At 39.1% G+C, this 18,106-nt stretch overlaps 2 protein-coding genes and 1 pseudogene across 5 annotated transcripts; 2 read left to right on the forward strand and 1 right to left on the reverse strand.

The window, feature by feature from the left end:
* Window positions 1–2,740: 2,740 nt before the first annotated feature.
* Window positions 2,741–4,665, reverse strand: LOC141823764 (ABC transporter G family member 9). Its single transcript, XM_074711009.1, has 3 exons — window positions 3,894–4,665; window positions 3,473–3,792; window positions 2,741–3,394 (listed from the first exon to the last, which is right to left on the reverse strand). Exons 1-3 carry the CDS (start codon window positions 4,663–4,665, stop codon window positions 2,741–2,743), a joined length of 1,746 nt encoding a protein of 581 aa, XP_074567110.1.
* Window positions 4,666–6,236: 1,571 nt separating this feature from the next.
* LOC141823643 (naringenin,2-oxoglutarate 3-dioxygenase-like) lies at window positions 6,237–8,125 on the forward strand (annotated as a pseudogene).
* A 4,914-nt stretch (window positions 8,126–13,039) lies between these two features.
* LOC141846361 (uncharacterized) lies at window positions 13,040–15,599 on the forward strand. 4 transcript variants are annotated; one of them, XM_074734392.1, is made up of 4 exons: window positions 13,040–13,200; window positions 13,314–13,923; window positions 13,999–14,267; window positions 14,368–15,599. In XM_074734392.1, the coding sequence occupies exons 2-4, from the start codon at window positions 13,887–13,889 to the stop codon at window positions 15,250–15,252; spliced, it is 1,191 nt and encodes a 396-aa protein (XP_074590493.1). In that variant the 5' UTR covers window positions 13,040–13,200; window positions 13,314–13,886; the 3' UTR covers window positions 15,253–15,599. The 4 variants fall into 4 exon arrangements, with proteins under 4 accessions (XP_074590493.1, XP_074590501.1, XP_074590486.1 ...); XM_074734400.1 differs by having other exon boundaries at window positions 13,355–13,923; XM_074734385.1 differs by having other exon boundaries at window positions 13,040–13,923.
* Window positions 15,600–18,106: the final 2,507 nt, after the last annotated feature.

The following is an 18,106-nucleotide window of genomic DNA, read 5'->3' on the forward strand; positions in this document are numbered from 1 at the left end:
ATACTAATAAGGTGATTGATTGACACGTTAGTGATAAGTGGTGGACTATTGAAGAAGAGTTTTAAAATACTAAGGTGATTGATCGACTCAAAAATACATTTATAAAATTATTAACAAACCACTTTTTAGTGAGTAGAGTTCTAGATTAAAAGAAAAGAAAAGAAAAGAAAGTTGCATGTCTAAAGTGATTTTGGTTATTATAAAACTAGAATAGGACAAGTTTTTCGGAAATTTTAAAAGAGATCACTTAGCTATAATTTATGTGAGATTTGACTATATACGCACCTCGTATACGAGTTCTCCTATCTAGAATATCTGTGGACAAGTCATCCATGTCTAGATTCATAATCTAGCTAAAAATTGGAAGAAAAAAAACATAGTAAAAGTTAAGTTCACTAAAATAACCTGATAATCGTTGAGCAAAAAACTTGATCTGCTAGTCAATGAATTTTGAATATTGTATTCTTTAGTTTATACATTTTACACCGACGAAAATTCCGATCTCAACTAGATCAATGAAAATAACGGAGGTTTGTATATACCCGGTAGGCTGACTGTTTGTAACATTCGGCTGCACGACCACGACCGAAGAACCGTGACGCTCATGGCAACGCCGTGTAGGCGCAAGACAGCGGAGGGAAAAACTCGGAACAACAAACAGTCGCGCAGGTAAACTTTAAACGACCGCCGCATGTAACCGCCACAAGATACGTGTTTGGCCCCAAGAGGCAAGAGCAGGGAACCTGCCTGCATGTGGCGTGATCGCAGCTGCTAATGTTTCAGTGGCGCCAAGAGCAGGCAACCGCTGCAAGATACGTTTCATCAGATTGTTTAGTTGGATAAAATGCTTAATACGGTGTTGCTATTGATGACCTTGTTGTTGGAACAGATTTATCCTTTATCTAATCTTTTTAAATATCTAGAGCTAATATTTTGATCGCGTATTCCTTGGAATTAGATTTGGATATTGTTCATACAGACCGGTCACCTTTTGACTATGAGAACTCTTGAGAATCAAGCAAGGTTGTGAGATGTTCTTGCAGTCAATCTCAGAGCCTGTTCGTTACTGCCAAACTTAGCATTCAATAGAAGAATGCCAGAAAATTTTAGTTCTCTGGAGTTACTATAAACTTTTTTCTGACAGCCTTTTTTTGGATATCCAGTTTCTTAACAGGAATGAGTGATCTTTGTTCACCATTCTTATTGAAAATAAAGCAGATGCTTTTTAGTGCTTTGAACATATAATGCGCAGTGGTATGCATTTGATCACAGTCGTCGTCTATTGAATCATGGCAAGGCATTGAACTTGACATCAACTAAAGAAAGACAAATATGGCAGGCTTTTGGTTTTACAGCTCGCATAGTATATATGCAATGAGATGCGCATAAAAAACATGATATCTCAGGCAATTTGAAGAGCTTTTAGTTATAATCCAGAAATGATGCAACAAGTTGATTGTTGATTTTATCTGAGCGAGCAAGTATCAGTATCAGGAATATTTGGTTTTAACAACTCCTGTGATGTTGGTGGATACTTTTTGAGTCAAAAGTTGTTCTCAAATGGTTTCCAAGTAATGCAGTTGCAATTACAATCTTCAAATCTAAATTACATCAAACTTTTTTTCATACAATATTTTGGCGTACCAAATACTATTCAAACTAGAAGTTGAAATTTGCAATCTTTAATTTATCATCCATTTTGTTTTCTCTTTTGCAAATACTAATGGAATTTGGGCTCAGTTAGCATCACTTTCTTCTGTTATAAAAGCTCTTGATCCAAAGCTCCAAGAACACACGTATCAGTTATATCATTTGCTGGAGTTACATAGGTAGCATCGACTGCTCTATCTCTTGACAGCATGCTATATATCCTTTTGTGTCACTGATTTTTTAAATTTATGGTTCCTGGAGCTCATTCTTGGGCTGCCTCATGAATTTACAGACATGTTTTTAAGTCAACGTTGTAGATATTTCTGAAAATTTTGACAGTGTATCTAGATGCAGGGGAATATCTATTTGCATTTCGAATGCTGATGATCCTTTTCCATCGCGAGTTCTGTTCTCATTTGTTGATGCATTTTACCTTTGGGAGGTATGCTTCATATCTTTAGAGTTCCCTTTAAGATCATAAATATCCAAAATTTTAGCATAAAAACTGCCCTCGAGATCATGTAACATGATCAAAAATATGATAGACCCATTTTGATGCTTCCCTCAAACCCTTTTATGATTTCATCACATATATACATTTGTTTTTTTTTTTTGGATGATCTAGTGAAGGTTACAAGACGCCCTTTTAATTTGTTTTCTGACCCATTTGTTTCCTCATCTTTGTCTCCATCGGCTTCTTTCTCACCGGTTGGCTTTTCTAGCAAATGCTGAATGACAAAAGTGGAGATTTGGATGCAAAGAAAGCATTGAAATTTCATGTGAATTCCTGAACAAGGTTTATCTCATTTAATGAGAATTTAGCAATGTTACAGGTTGAGTAGCAATGCTTTCATAAAAGTTCAATGTGGAATCTATTATTTCAGAAAGTTCGAGTCCTATGGATCTCATGATCGTTTGTATGCCTTGCTCGGTAGCTTGTAGACACCTAATTGTTGCAATGTGAATTCTAAACAAATGAAAGAATTCTATGCATCTATTGTCCTGATTCAATTATCTCGTACACTTTTTTCCTCCAAATAAAAAAAAAATAGAACCCAACAAGTCTCTGCATTTCAATATGCACCTAATCTTACCTCGCAACACCAACCCTCATGAGGCCAAGATAAGCCACAAATCGGTAGGCAAAGAGCATGATGACCAGCACCGCCGTTGTCCAGACTGTATCACCAAAACCGACCATCTTGATCGACGGGAATTCCAAAATCGGACATCTCACAGTGGGCGTGCACTGGTATGTATCTTCAGCAGAGTACTGAGATATTATCTGAAGCTTGAATGTGTAGTAGAGGAGAGAAATGTACTTGATCCATGCAATGAAAGGCGGAATGTTCTGCACGTAGAACCCCCCAGCGAGCAAGAAGGACAGCATGAGAACTGATCCTAGTGTCGTTGCAGCTTTCAGATTCATGACGAGTGCTCCGAGTGCGAGTCCGAAGCCTTGAGCTGCCAATACACCCAGCAGCACAACAGCAAGGTTCGCGCAGAAGTTAGCTGCCAATGGTTTTAGGCCGCCCATCCAGTACGTGATTGTGATGAAAACGATCGGTAGGATGAGTTCCATCGGAAGATCCCCAGCCATTCTCGCGACGAAGTAGGATGAGAGGCGATACATCCCGGAGGATCGTTCCTTTGTCAGCAATGCTCGCTCTGGCGGGAAGGTGAATATGGCTTCAAAAACTGGATAGAAGACCCAGAATCCAGCAACAAAGAAAAGAAGACCCACCTGAAAAAAAAAATGATAGATGCAATTTGGAGTTAGAAATGGAGTGAAGAATTAGAAAAAGGACGAAAGGTGGATTACCTGGTCCTGAACATGTCCTTCGGAATGAAACCATAGGATTCCTGAAAGAAGGGCCACTGCTAACACTTGTGCAATTTTTCGCCACGAGAAGGCTTCATGTTTTCTTTCCTTGAGATCCCTTTGCAGTAGCACTGTGAATTGGTCCCACCAAGTAGTACACCATTCGCTTGTCATCTTCTTGCCAGAATCATGTTCATTGGAATGTTGGCCTAGATTTGAAATCTCCTCGCGCACCTGATCATGCAAGTGCTGTCTATAAGCAGCCGCCAGAGCTTGTTTAGTAGATGCTCTTTCTTCTGATGTTTCGTCTGAGGATACACCTATGGTTCAAACCAATTCAGACAATACTAAATCATGAAAAAAAAAATCAAGTGAAGTGTGAAATTGAATACAAATTGTAAATCAATCGACAAGTATGTACCATTAGCAAGATCTAGAAGGAAATCAGCAGGATTCATTGCCAGAGTTGGTGCGTAACCAATTCGAGCAAAGTAGCCCATTGCCTCGGATCCCTTGCCGAAGTAGATCGGGTTGCCATCCGACAGCAGCAAGATCTTGTGGAACATGTAGAATAGGCGGCTCGACGGCTGGTGTATGGTCATCACCACGGTCTTCCCGGCGCCGGCGAGTTCCCACAGAGTCGACACTATCATGCCGGCGATGGTGGAGTCGAGCCCTGAGGTGGGCTCGTCCAGCATCAGCAGGCTGGGGTCCACCAGCATCTCCTGTGCGATGCTCACCCGCTTCCGCTCGCCGCCGGACACCCCCCGCACCAGCGTGCTGCCGACGATTCCGTCGCGGCAGGCCGCGAGGCCGACCCGCGCCAACACGGCCTCAGCCCGCATCACCTTCGCTTCCCGCGGGAGCTCGCTCGGGAGGCGGAGCAGCGCGGTGTAGACCAGCGTCTCGGCGACGGTGAGGTGCGGGTGGAGCACGTCGTCCTGCGTCACGAAGCCGATGTTGCGCTTGACGGCGTTGGAGAACGGGAGGCCGTTGTAGGCGACGTTGCCGGATATGCGGCTGTGGAGGATGCGGCCGCCGAGGACCGTGAGGAGCGTCGTCTTGCCGCTGCCGGAGGGGCCCAGCATGGCCAGCATCTCGCCGGGAGCCACCGTGCCGGAAATACCCTTGAGAATTTCGCGCTCGTTCTTGTTCCTGTTCTTGATCTTGTACGCCACATCTTCGAACTCCATGATCGACCATAAACATCAAATTCAATAACATCAAAAATTTCTCAAAGAAAACATATATTGCAGATATGCATGCGCGATTAACAAACTGTAACAGATAAATTTAGTTAAGCGCGTACAATACCTTGAGAGTAATCGGATGTTTGGCCTTGTGAAAGATTTCGGTGTCGGCGGCGGCGCCTTCCATCTGCATCTCCGTCAATACTGAAAACACCTTCTTTCTCCAAAAAAATTAATACCTTTTTCCGATAAATATGGATCGATTAATCAAGCTGCGTCAAAATAATTATGCTGATCGTGGTTGAATAAATCAACGGAAATTAAAAGGGAAGGAAAAGATAATCATGCAGGCAATATTAATTAATACAAGAAATATTAATTTACTGTAAACAATATAATATGGGAACATGCTTCATGTGTGCATGGAACTAATTGGGAATCGATACGTAAATCTTCATAATTATTTGATTCATTAATGAGATGGATCTTCTCTTTTTCTGATTGCATGCAGATATGATGAATTGGAGTATTGATAAGGTTAATGATAAACTGATTAAATCTTATAAGCATTTTTTAGAAATTATTAAAAAGGGACTCATAGTTTTATTTTATCATTTCTCATTTATGATAGAATGGTAGCAAAAAAAATAGGGACTTTAATAATAGTTTTTAATTTGATAAATCCCTAATTTTACAAAAAAAAATATTGATCTTTATCTAAATCTGAATTTTGATTGTTTAATAAATAAAATTAAACCCAACAACTAAATTATTCTAATTTTGTATTATTAACTTAATTTTTGTTCAAACTAAAGTTATATATAAGAGATTTATATACTTTTTCTATTTCTGAAAAAAAAAATAGTGTATATCTAGAAACTATTATGTGAATGGATAGTTTTTTGGTCGTTGCCTATTCACTAACTTTAATTTATGCGTCAGATTAATTAACAAACAAAACTTCAAAAGTCAAAAATATAGTTTCTGATCAAAAAAGCTAATTTCTTTTATAAATTAAAAAAAATATTAGGAAAAATATTATAAGGAATACAGGGAATAAATTTTACATGTCACGTCTATATGTGAATATAATAATATTTTTCCAATTTTTACTCTCATTACAGCTTTGTTATCTAGTTATTATTTTGAAAAACAAAGATATATGGAGGGAAAAAAGGAATAAGGATATCCTTTGGGTGTGTTCTTCAAAAAGAATATATTTATATATATATTTCTGTGAGATTAATTTGAAAAATAGGAGGTTGTTTTCTTTTTTTTCTTTTCACTGAGTCGTGGCAAATTTGAAAATCAAAGACAAACTAAAATATATATATAATGAATGGTTTTTTTTTTTAATACTATCACATATGTCAATATTTTCGCTCGTTGATTTTAAAAAAAAATGTTTGGCGAGAAACGTTGAGAAACAAAAAAAAAATCGGAAAAAAAAAGTAAGAAAAGCCAATTATAGATTTAGAAAGGTTAACGAAGACACGAGGCCCAAGGTGGCCTACACGGAAAAGAAACGACAGGGGAAGTGATCTTGATCGCGACGAGGTGGCCAGCGAGGTGGCCAGCGGCGGATGGAGGAGATCCGCCACAGGATCGTGGAGGCCTGCGAGGACTTGGGCTTCTTCCAGGTGGGGATCACGTACGGCGTCGGCGTCGCCCTCATCGACTTGATGACGCGACTCGAGCGGGAGTTCTTCGCGATGCCGGAGGAGGAGAAGCTCCGCTTCCACGTGTACGGCGGCAAGAAGGGCAGCTTCATCGTCTCCAGCGACTTGCAGGTACTGAAAACCTACGCCGTATTTTAAACCAAAAAACGAACTGACCGGCTCGGCTGGATTGCAGGAGAGGCGGTTCAGGACTGGAGGGAGATTGTGACCTACTTCTCCTATCCGCTGCGCGCCTGCGACAATTCGCGGTGGCCGGACATGCCCGAAGGGTAGCGGACGGTGGTGGAGGCGTACAGCGACAAGCTGATGGGACTGGCCTGCAAGCTCCTTGAGGTGCTGTCGGAGGCGATGGGTCTCGACAAGGAGGCCCTCACCAAATCCTGCGTCGACATGGACTAGAAGGTCGTTGTCAACTACTACCCCAATTGCCCGCAGCCCGACATCACCCTCGGCCTAAAGCAACAACACCGACCTCGGCACAATCACCCTCCTCCTCCTCCTGCAAGATCGGGTTGGCGTATGGAGGTAAAGTGGTCATCTGACTCCTCTTTACTCAACTCCTCCATCAACCACTCAACCACTTGATTCCTCCATCAATTCAGATCATCCGATTTTTTCTTCAACGTAATTCATCCGATCTAAAAGATTCAGACTCCTCAACTTTATTAACTAATTCACTCTTAAAAAGATATATTGACTTCAACCAGAGCTAAACATTTTGATTTTCAAAGTCACGCCATAAATATTTTATTTTTTTTTATCCACAATGGAGGTCTACATCCTATAATTAGCCCACTGATAACTATTACGAATATTCTCATTATGGTCGGGTGGACTTGTCAAAATTGATCCTCTAGATACTACAGGTACATATGTTTAGTGATTGTAGAAGTCTTCAATGGTTGTTAGATCTAATCTTCCCATTTACTTTGACGTAGAAATATTTTTTATGTTGCTATATAAATCCTACAAAAGTTATATGCAATAGGCATGATCACACATGCATTCATCTCCTTTTCTTTTTCTTTTCTATTGTTTTCATCCATTAGCATATGTGCTAATTTAAACATCAGAATGGTCAGTCCGCTCAACAGATTCTAATTCTCGTCTAAGTATTACAAGCATCAGAGGAGCTTTCTTCTCCTTTATCATTGTCAACTACCTTAAACTCTAAAAAGGCATGTGCAAGAGACATGACCAGTATTGCAGGCATCACAAGAGCTTTCTTCTCCTTTAAGTCATCGTCAACCTCAATTAATTCCTCAATAATTGCTTCTTGCTAATTTACCTGCCAACGATCTTAGACAGGAATAGTTATCAACCTGGATGATAGTCAAGCCCCTCCAGGCGCCTTTGTCGTCAACCTGGGTGACCATGGACACATGACTATATTTCTCGCTCCTTTGTCGTTCGATGAAATGTCACAGAAAGATTATTATGTATGGGGTTTGCTTGTGTATTACCTGAGCAATAGTTGGTTCAAGAACGCTAACCATCAAGCGATCGTCAATTCCAATTATTGCAGGCTGTCAATAGCGACATTTTAAAACCCAACACCTGAGGCGATCGTGTACCCACCGGCAATTAGGGAGGGGAGAAGCAAATACTCGAAGAATTGATCGATGACGTTCACCGATATGTACTACAGGAAGATGGATTGTGACCTAGAGCTGGCCATGCTCAAGAAGCTAGCCAAGAGTGACCAATAGGCACAGTTGGCACCGGAGAAGACTAAGGTTATCAACATTGCGAACACCAAGGTACTAAATGAGATCCTTGCTTAATTGATGTGCACACAAATCTTGTCTTTGAAAGATTAAGTGTACATTGGTGGCTTAAATCTCCATAAAATTAACACACATGATTAATTGACATTAAAAAAACTAAACCCCAATTAATGATATAATGCTTGTAGCATGAAGGAGATTTTAGATATTGAAGGCTTTCAAATGATTTTCCGTTAATATTAATGAGTTGTTAATGGATTATGGATTTTACAGTGGATGGCCCAACCCTATGATTTTAGGTATGAGACTTTCAAATGATTTTCCTCCTTTCTTCCCTATTGAGAAAGATTTTGGTTGTCGCCCAACCCTATAGAAAATCATTCCGCGCTTATAGGAACTCCGACAACAAGTAAAGATACAATGACTTTTGCTTTGGACTGTAAGTCGGCATTCAGAATGTTGTTGTATCAATTTAGCATATTGTCTTATTGATTGATGATGATAAACTTGATTTTGTTTAGATATATCATTGATTTAGCTCCAATGTATCTTATTATTATTTTTAACTGTCATGATTCTATTCATGTGCATATCATCGATATCTCTATTTTGTTTTTGTTGTTATTGTTGTTTGCATTAGCATAAGCAAAGTAATAAAGTAGACTGTTAATCTGTGTAAATTTGCTGTTGTGTGTATTATGTGCCAGAGTCAATTTTTTTTGACTAAAATTGATTATCATTTAGTATAAAGAAGTTACGTCACAATCAAGTATCAGTTGATTACCATTTTTATCAAAATACTTACAAGTAGATTATTTTGGGTTTTCTACTAAATAAGTTGAATATTATTAAGGTGTATATCCCAATTAACTTGAACGAGGCACTAACCACCTTACTATCTCTCGTAGTTAATTAGCAACCCTATCAGCAATTCTGATGTTGAATTATAACATCTATAACAACCTTTTATACTAATCTCTTTTCCCACCATTTGTAATTAATTAGTATAATCATATATATCTTGATAGGTATTTAACGTTCATTAAAAATATATATAGATGATCTTGATAGGCAACGGGCAATAGCTGCTTTTCCTTCCAAAACTTTTCTTAAGATATATTATATATACCATTAAGCTCTTAACGTACGTAACCTTTAATCCCATCTCTGTTCTCATCTACAAACATATAACTGCCATCGTCTGTTATCGACGACTAGAGTGGACTCCCACCCTTATGATGCCTTGATGCGAAACGTGTCCGTCATTGAGTAGTTGTTTATATTCATTTTTGTTTTTGTTCTTTGTTTGCTTTCGGTGAGGAAATTCAGAGGAACTTAGCTAATGAATAGGACCTTAAGGAGGAGGTTTATTTCAACATTGAGCAAGATCCAGGAGCGCATTAAGGAGATACAAAGAGGACCTCTAGGAGAAGAAGATTTAAAGAAACTTAGCTAATGAGAGGACCTTAAATAGAAGCTTTCAACATAGAGGTAGATGACCTTAGGAGGAGAGGATTTCCACAATGTAATAGAAATGACCTTATGGCGAAGAGGCTTAAGGTCAAGAGAGCCTTCTCAACTGCTTTAAATTTACATATGCACATTCAAAGTTTATCACCCATTAAAGACCATTGACGATCAGTAATTCATACTGAAAAACAGGCTTATAACCACATGTCCAATGGAGAACATTATCAACCACATTTCGTTCATGTAGTACATAATTTGTTTGCCAATCAATTCATTCTTTAGATTCCTATATACAGTTTCAAGCAGATGAATATGTGTCTTGAGATTGCAGATGAATAATTTACTACCGTCGAACCGTCGTCACAGAGGTTTTTTCATATAGTCAATACATATATAATATATAATATAATGACTGAGGCCAACTTTGGACGCTTCACTTTAATCAAACAAATTCGAACACCATTACAATAATAATAAACATCTTATCAAGAACTACATGCACCTCCAATTATTGATGTAGATATTTTTGCTCATAATAGATTAGCACAGACCATAAACTCAGCAACGGCCACGGCAAAAACAGATCAGAAGTAGCTAGCTAGGCCTCGAGATATCTACACATACGACAAGTGTATTAATAAATAAGAAACCTACCTGTGTGTAGGATCTCACATGGCTATTTCTGTTTCCAAGCTGCAAGAGCTTATTTCAAATTCGACTTGCCTGTCTCCTAACTACTGGTAGAGTCACCTACAGTGGAAAGGTAGAATGAGTCTATCTTGTTATCACAAGATATATATATGCCAAAGGAGTCCCAACAAAATTTTGACTAGATCTCAGGGTTTTTATATGGCATTCAGAGAATATGTTTTCGACAATTACAATATCCTTGCTCTCATGGGATGAATAGACGGATTCATTGGACTAATCTAACGAATATATATAATGCTTAGGCATGTGATTAAAGTTTTCATGCATTACGTCCTGCCGACATTTTATGCGGACATCTCGTGTCTTCTTCACTGGTTATCACTGTACACGTTATCGACGTTGTCGACGCGTTCCATTCCGGAAAAAGTCCGGTTGGATTGCCGACGATGATGGGCGGGAATTTTGTATTTGCTCCCTCGCGCGGACCAGTGCGCCGGGCACCGCTGTCGGTCGCCAACCCGACGCTGCCATATATCCCATTTCTTTGGTCATTTTCCATGTTATTAATTGTGCATGTTCGAATCTCAGATTTGTTGCGTTAATTGGACCCCAATTAATTATTCATACTATTTCGCGAGATTCGACATGAATCAAATAAAATTAAGGATAAGTGAAATTTAAGAAATCATGCACTTAAAAATATTCAAAATACGCATCCAAATTTGATATTTATCAAGGATGCACTTGTTTCTCAAATGCTTGTCTTAACTAAATTGAACCATAGAAGAAAAAAATATTAAAAACTTAATGTTTTTATCAAGTAAAGTATTTGATAATAAAATTTTTTGGATTCATATATATCAAATTGATATTATTTTAAATTTGAATACATAAATACTGGTCTTAAAAATTTTGAATTTATTTTAACATGGTCATCAAGTAGTTTTAACAAAAGAGTGCAATACTGATAAATTCAAATATAAAATAATGATCTAGATGGTTTAAAATTTTAAAAATAATAAGGACAAATTCAAAAAGTTACTAAGAGTACTATAATTATGTTCATTTGGTATGAATCTAGCTAGAACTTTTTCATCAGATATTTTTCTACAAGCATCATCAAACACGTTTGATTTAAAAAATTTATTAATTATCTTAAAAATCTTTAAATTTAGAAAAATATGAATAAATTCAGAGAATAAGTGAAATGATGTAAATTTTGAATAGATTTGAACTATTCAAAATCATCAAGATGACATACTACTCCATGTGCTCATGGAAAGGAACCCTGCACCCACTTGAACCCACACGACAAGAGGCTACGACGACGTGACGAAAGCTGTGGTTTCCGATTGTGATGCGGCTACCCCGCAGTCGGCATCTCTGCGGGTAACGGATAAAGCGTCCCTGACCATGCTCACACTCTCCGCGTATCGTACGATGCAGCCAAACAAATTGTACAGAATCCTAATAACCGCATATAAACGTCGAGGAATTATGCGAGCGGGAACGGGACCCACGCGCACGTCGGGACCATCATTGTCCATGCCAATCCGACGTGGACCTTCGTCATCAAAGATGGACGGCCGCGATGTGTGTTCTCAATTTTGTCTTTCTTCGACGAGATCTTTGCAGTTTGCAGGCTTGACGGCCGCAAATTGGCCCGAATCAATTACAAACAGAATAAAAAATATATGATTTGATTATAATAAAAATGAAAGAAAAATAAAAAAAAAGTGCGAAGGTGAGCTTGCAGCAACCTCGAAGAGGACAGCCAAAGCGAGTGAGGGTGAGGCTGCAACCACATGATGGTGAGAGAGATGTAGATCCACAATGTAATTAGAGCTGACTACAGCTGTAAATAATCATTATCATAGCAACTCTCAATGACATGACCATTTGGCATTGTGAAGCTTATTTAACTCACAGGCTTAATTAAAACAAATGCATAAATTTTATGGCACGATTAAACAACCTCAAGAATTTCCGGGGAAAGTGTTCTATTTCCCCCACCAGATCGAGACAAGGGATGATGACCCGGCAGTTTAAGTGCAGCATAAAAAAGCAGGTGAGATGTGGGTCATAGAATTTAAAGTAAATCTAAAGCAATCGTCGAGATGATCGATCATCCATTGTCCAAGCAAAAAATAGAGAGATTGCAGATCAATCCAAAACAAGACAATTTACCAGAACACAAATTTCCGGCATAAAAGGTGCAGAAAACCAGTGGTCAGTGCAGACAGCCGCAGTAGCCGTCACGTTCTAGATTCTCATGTTTGTTTCCCCCCATTTTATAAGAAAAAGATCTCACCGACACCTTATTTACTACGATTTTTTCTTTTTTTTACAAAAAATCTCTACTTCGCCATTGTTGCTTTGCTTGTCCGCGCGGCAAAGCTTCCGAATCATGAATGGAAAATAAAGCAAAGTAAAAAAAAAAATAATGGTAGCAGATTTATGCCAATGGGTGTACTAATAAGAGAAGGCAGTCAAAAACGAGGCGGCGGTGGAGGAACGGTGCTGGACTTCCCCGGCTGCCTGGGCCCCGCCGGCGAGCAAGGTAGATAAGGGTGGTGAAGACAATGGACGGTAGACAGCTAGCGATGAGAGAGGCAGCCTCACCTACCTATGGGGCATGCTTTTTTTTTTGTTTTTTTGTTTTATTTTACTTTTATATAAATATAAATATAAATATATATAATTTTTATTTTTTAAATTGATTTTATTTATTATTTTTTCATTAATACTTATATATATATATATAATTTTTATTTAGCTCACGTGTCGTTGTTGTCGACCCATTTTCCTGTTCACGTCCTCTCTCTCTCTCTCCTTTTTAATCTGCTGGGTGTTGCCCCCTTCCCTCTTTCTTGTCATCCGAAGTCTCAGTCTCTCACTCTCCTCTAGCAGTTGCGTCGTCCCTGCTCCAGTAGCAGAGCTCCAAGAGGAACTGAAGTTCTCCTTCTGCCGCAACTGGTGTCGTCCACAGATCTCCGAAGCTTCTCGACCTGGTGAGGACATGCATACGCCTTCAGCACTTCGACTTCCTTTCTTAATCACATCTCAACTAGCAATTTTTATCCCTCTTCCGTTTTTTATTTTAAGTGAAAAAAAAACGAAACAGAGAAGGAAATGAAGCGAGTTTGTCCTCTGCTCTGCTTGCAGAATTGAGCAACTATCTTTCTTCCTGACCATTGCGTCCTCCTTTGCGAATAACTTGCATCAACGTTTGAAGGAGTTTAGGAGTTTCTTTTTCTTTTTCTTTTCACCGGCGGATGCCGTTTCTCGATACATAATTCCAATTAAGGAAGCAATCTTATCCACGGGGAATAATTCTTCCAGAATTTGACAGCTAAAATGTACTGTCGGAGCCTTTTGTAACTCGGTCAAATTAATGGCCGCTTACGCTGTACGACCATCTCTCTTCGTTAATTATTATTAAATGTTAATTATTTTTATGGCACGCAAACAATTGCGCCCAAATCGAAAGGGGAAAGAAACGAGTGGCGTTGTGGATAATAGTAACTCCAACATTTCTTCGTCGGGACGTCAATTGGCAAATGACGCGTCAAAGCCAATCAATGGCGGCCTCCCCGCCACGTAGACCGCCTCTGGATGGCGTATAAAATCTATGGTTTCCTTGTAAAGGCTCCCTTGCTTTCTTCCTGCCTGCGTCCCTGCGAGTGGTCGCGTCGTCATGTGCAATTCCATGCATGCATTTTGTTCATTCCCAGGTTTGCCCGAGCGTTTGATTAATGGCGCCGTTTGTTTTTGATCCAAGATCGTGTTCATGATGGTGCGTTATGCAGAGTGGGAGGAGATGGAGGACGGCGTGGGCGACCTGTTCGACCAGATCGAGGACTTGCTCGACTTCGCCGGCGACGACGACGTGCTCGCGACGGTGGAGTCCTGCGGCGACGAGAGCGGCCCGCTTATGATCCCTCCGCTTCCGGAGTCCCTCCCCAACGAGCTTTTAGGCGGCGGCTGCGCCGGCAAGGATTCGCTGGAAGGATTCATTGACCAAAATCAGAAGTCTGTGGACGAAAAAATTAGCACGGAGGAAGGCAAGCAGAGCCCAGTAAGTTTTTCATCGGCCCGACAAAAGAATTTACGTTTTTTTTTCCTTTCGGCAATTGCAAATATTCGAATAGAAGATGTGATGTTTGTTGAATTGGTAGTGCGATGAACTTGACATTGAACATCTGGAATGGATGTCCAAATTCCTCGAAGACACTGACTCCTTCTCGATCGGCCTCCCCAGCGGCATCGATGCCGTCAACAAAAGTGTCAACAGCGGCGACAAAGTTAATGAGCTCTGTTTCTTTCGCACCTCGAGTCCTGTCTCTGTGCTCGAGGCGATCACTAACGCCGCTGGCGGCGAAGGCAGCAGCAACTCCTCGTCATCTTTCTCTTCCTCGACCTCGACCTCGGAATCGTATTTTATCGGAAGTACCAAGGAAGCGAGAGCGCCACCACTTTCACCGAGCCCACCGGAGCAGCCCACTGCTCCATTTGCCCCCGTCCGCGCCCGCGCCCGCGCGCGCAGCAAGCGCGGTCGCCCTGCCGCCTTCTTACCACGCCCCCACGTCATCCACTGCAATCTGGTGCCGTCCTCCGCGGCGGTACCGGTCCCTGATCAGGTTTCTCCCTGCGCTGCTACTTCAGACCCAGAGAGCTTCGGCGAGTCGTTCCCAGCTCCGCCACCTCTGAAAAAGAAGCAAAAGAAGAAGACCCCGGCCTCCAACGGCGACAGGACGGACTCCCCGCCGCCGGTGCGAAAATGCACGCACTGCGAAATCCAGAAGACCCCGCAGTGGCGGGCCGGGCCGTTGGGGCCCAAGACGCTTTGCAACGCCTGCGGCGTCCGGTACAAGTCCGGGCGTCTCTTCCCGGAGTACCGCCCCGCCGCCAGCCCCACCTTCGTCCCTTCCATCCACTCCAACTCGCACAAGAAGGTGATCGAGATGCGCATTTATGCCACCCAGAAGGCTGCCAGCGCCGGCACCACCGTGCGCTCCTCCGACAGCTGCGATCTCCTTGCGTACATTCGCCGGAGGGAGTGAACCATATATGCAGCCAGCAATTCCCATGATGGTGATGATCAACAAGCATCGTTAGCTGCAGAACTTAGCATCGACAATTTCTTCTTGTTTTATGCCAAAACTTTCCAGCTTCTGATTTCATTTTTTTCATAATTTTTTTTCTTGTATTCCCCTCAGAATTTTGTACAGAGGATGCAGTGAGTGCTCACAATTAGTTAGTCGCTACGAGGAGAATGCAACCGAGCAAAAGATCATATATCAATTAGCTAGCTAGGAGCAAGGAATGAAAGGAATTCTTGTAGCTTGATTGTTGTAGCTTGGTGTATTGAATTATTTTTTGCAGTTATGCGATTGATAATTACTAGGCAGATTATACAATTGTTGCATGCTCCAGTATTTTCGCTGGGTGTCCCTTTTGCATGGGCATGAGATACAAGTGCTGAACATTTGAGTCAGTAGTGATTGTTGAGATGACAGCCTACCTGTTTCACTCTAATGGCCTCTTTCACCTAACAGAGGTCTGTCATTGGAATGCTCCAAAGCTTGCATCTCCATCATCAGACCCACGAGATTTTGTTGGCTTCAACAACTGCATGCAGAATCTAATCATTTAACAGGAGGAATAGGGCAAACACCCTATTACTGCGCTCGCTGTTCACTGCTTTTGTACCATGCTACCAGCACATGACTGGGCCAACAACTCATAATAATGTTAGGCCATTTGAATGATTGTCTTTTTCCAGTTTAGCATGTCTGAATTCAGAATATGAAATCTTGGTTTTTAGTTTTTGCCCCTCAGAAAATTGTCACTAAACTTCGTTGTTAAAAGGATCATCATTTTCATTACATTCTTTTCTGTTCCACTTAATATAATTCTAATCTGTTGTCCTCTGCACAAAAACAGACGTAGCAATCTAATATCACTGCACAAAAACAGCTTCTCTGGTTCTGCCGACGCTGATTTTGTTTTTTTTTTCCTGATGCACACTAATGTTTAGAAAATTAATTTTATATATTTAGTCTTACACTCATCAGTATCTCACTTTGGGACACTTTCATTATTAACATTATGACATAATAGCATACTAACAAAATTCAGTAGATTACTTACAGTTGTATGCTGTCAACTTTTAATGGTAAATCAATATCTACAATTATACACAACGCAATGGGTTAACGATGAATAGTGATAAATTTATTCTAGACATGTTGCACCAACAAATACATACAAGAAATCATGTTTTGTGTCAAACAAATATAATATTACGGCTATTTTATTTTTAAAATAATACACCAACAAAGATATACTAGCACACACACTTGGTGATTAGTACCCTAGAAAAACATCTAACATAGTTCGTATGACGATTTTTATAACCATCATGAATTGGGACCTCTAGGTGAAAATCATTGGAAAAAGGAACATATCCTGAATTGCTAATTGTGATAAAATTGATTGCAGTGTGGATTAGATCTTCTGCAATGAAATTTTGGGACAATTTTCAACCATTGAAATTTGAATATTGTGTCTGCAACAATCCTTTGACACATGTTTGATTTAAGTTATCATGTATAATAATCTTGCTTATGTGATTATCAAGTAATTATATAATAAAAAATTATGGAATATAAAATATAATCTAATATTGTTTGGTTCAACTTTTATTTAGAGAGAATAAAACATAACCAATTTAATATTTACTATATTATCTTGATTCAATTTATTTTTAAAATAAAATAAATTAATAATATTAATATCAATGATGATAATAAATTGATAATATATAAAAAAATAAATATAATTTATTTATAATTTTTAAAATTTAAAATAAATTTATATATTTTGATAAAATAATTTTTTAAATAATTTTTTTAAAATTTATAATTATTTAAATTAAAATTTATTGAATTAATTAACTCAGTTTCAATTAGATTTCACTATACATTTTAATTAATTTAGTTTTAAAATTGGAGAGTAATCATGTAAAAAAATTTTGTTAACCTCCGAAATCGAAGAAAATCTTAGGCTACCAAGATAATTGCATTTCAAATTTATAACTTATTTGTTGATATGGCAGTAATGTTATATTACTTGAGAATCGATTATAACCTAAATCAATAAAGTTATGTTGATAAATTTGAACAAATAACCAATATTATCAATGATAATCTTAAATCAAACGCGCCCTAAAGCACAATAGTGTGTATGTTTAAGATCATTGTAGATACTAATAAAATTACGATAACCCTAGTCTCATTAAATTTTTGGTAATTTGTGTAACCTTATTGAGGAAATTTTTATAGTATTATAATTAAAATGTTTCTATTTTTAGTTAATTTTTAAATTAATTATCAATTATGAGACTAATTTAATGAAATTTAGTGTTTTCTTAAAGAGAAAATTATCTTTTTTTCCCTCAACTTAATATCATAAGTAAACCCTCTCCTATCTCTCATTATAAAATTATTAGTTATCATGCCGGTAATAGGAAAGCTATTTTCAAATTTGAGAGAGGCTCTTTAATTACCATCTCCATTTTAGCGTGCATATATGTATATATATATATATATACACTCTAATCTTAATATCCAATTTCTTATTTACAAAAACAACCCATGATATGAGAACTTACTTGATTTCTTTTTCCTCGAACCAACAATGATATCTCTTGAGCTTTTTTTACTGCATCTGCTACTACTAGACGTCCTTTTAGTGTATATGACTGAGTTACTATCATTATTGGTGAGACCAGGTTGCTTGATCCAGTCAGCCATTCATGACCTTCACCTCCCCTACCGACGTCTCATCATGCAAATCAACAATCTCATGTGGAGACTAAATCACTACCTTAGATTGCCAGCCTAAGTTTCGTCA

The sequence above is a fragment of the Curcuma longa genome, chromosome 1 (genome assembly GCF_044706935.1).
Source record: "Curcuma longa cultivar G26 ecotype Majalengka, Jawa Barat chromosome 1, ITB_CL_G26_1.1, whole genome shotgun sequence".
In the NCBI taxonomy this organism is placed as follows: Eukaryota; Viridiplantae; Streptophyta; class Magnoliopsida; order Zingiberales; family Zingiberaceae; genus Curcuma; species Curcuma longa.

What these genes read in the sequence shown, in the direction of transcription:
- LOC141823764 (XM_074711009.1), bottom strand. Translation starts at nt 4,665, where the DNA reads ATGGAGTTCGAAGATGTGGCGTACAAGATCAAGAACAGGAACAAGAAC. An exon ending in CCTTCTAGATCTTGCTAATG is followed by an intron (nt 3,793 to 3,893) that starts GTACATACTTGT and finishes TTTGAACCATAG; the next exon opens with GTGTATCCTCAGACGAAACA. An exon ending in AAGGACATGTTCAGGACCAG is followed by an intron (nt 3,395 to 3,472) that starts GTAATCCACCTT and finishes TTTTTTTTTCAG; the next exon opens with GTGGGTCTTCTTTTCTTTGT.
- LOC141846361 (XM_074734385.1), top strand. Translation starts at nt 13,887, where the DNA reads ATGTGCAATTCCATGCATGCATTTTGTTCATTCCCAG. An exon ending in TGCATTTTGTTCATTCCCAG is followed by an intron (nt 13,924 to 13,998) that starts GTTTGCCCGAGC and finishes TGCGTTATGCAG; the next exon opens with AGTGGGAGGAGATGGAGGAC. An exon ending in AGGAAGGCAAGCAGAGCCCA is followed by an intron (nt 14,268 to 14,367) that starts GTAAGTTTTTCA and finishes TTGAATTGGTAG; the next exon opens with TGCGATGAACTTGACATTGA.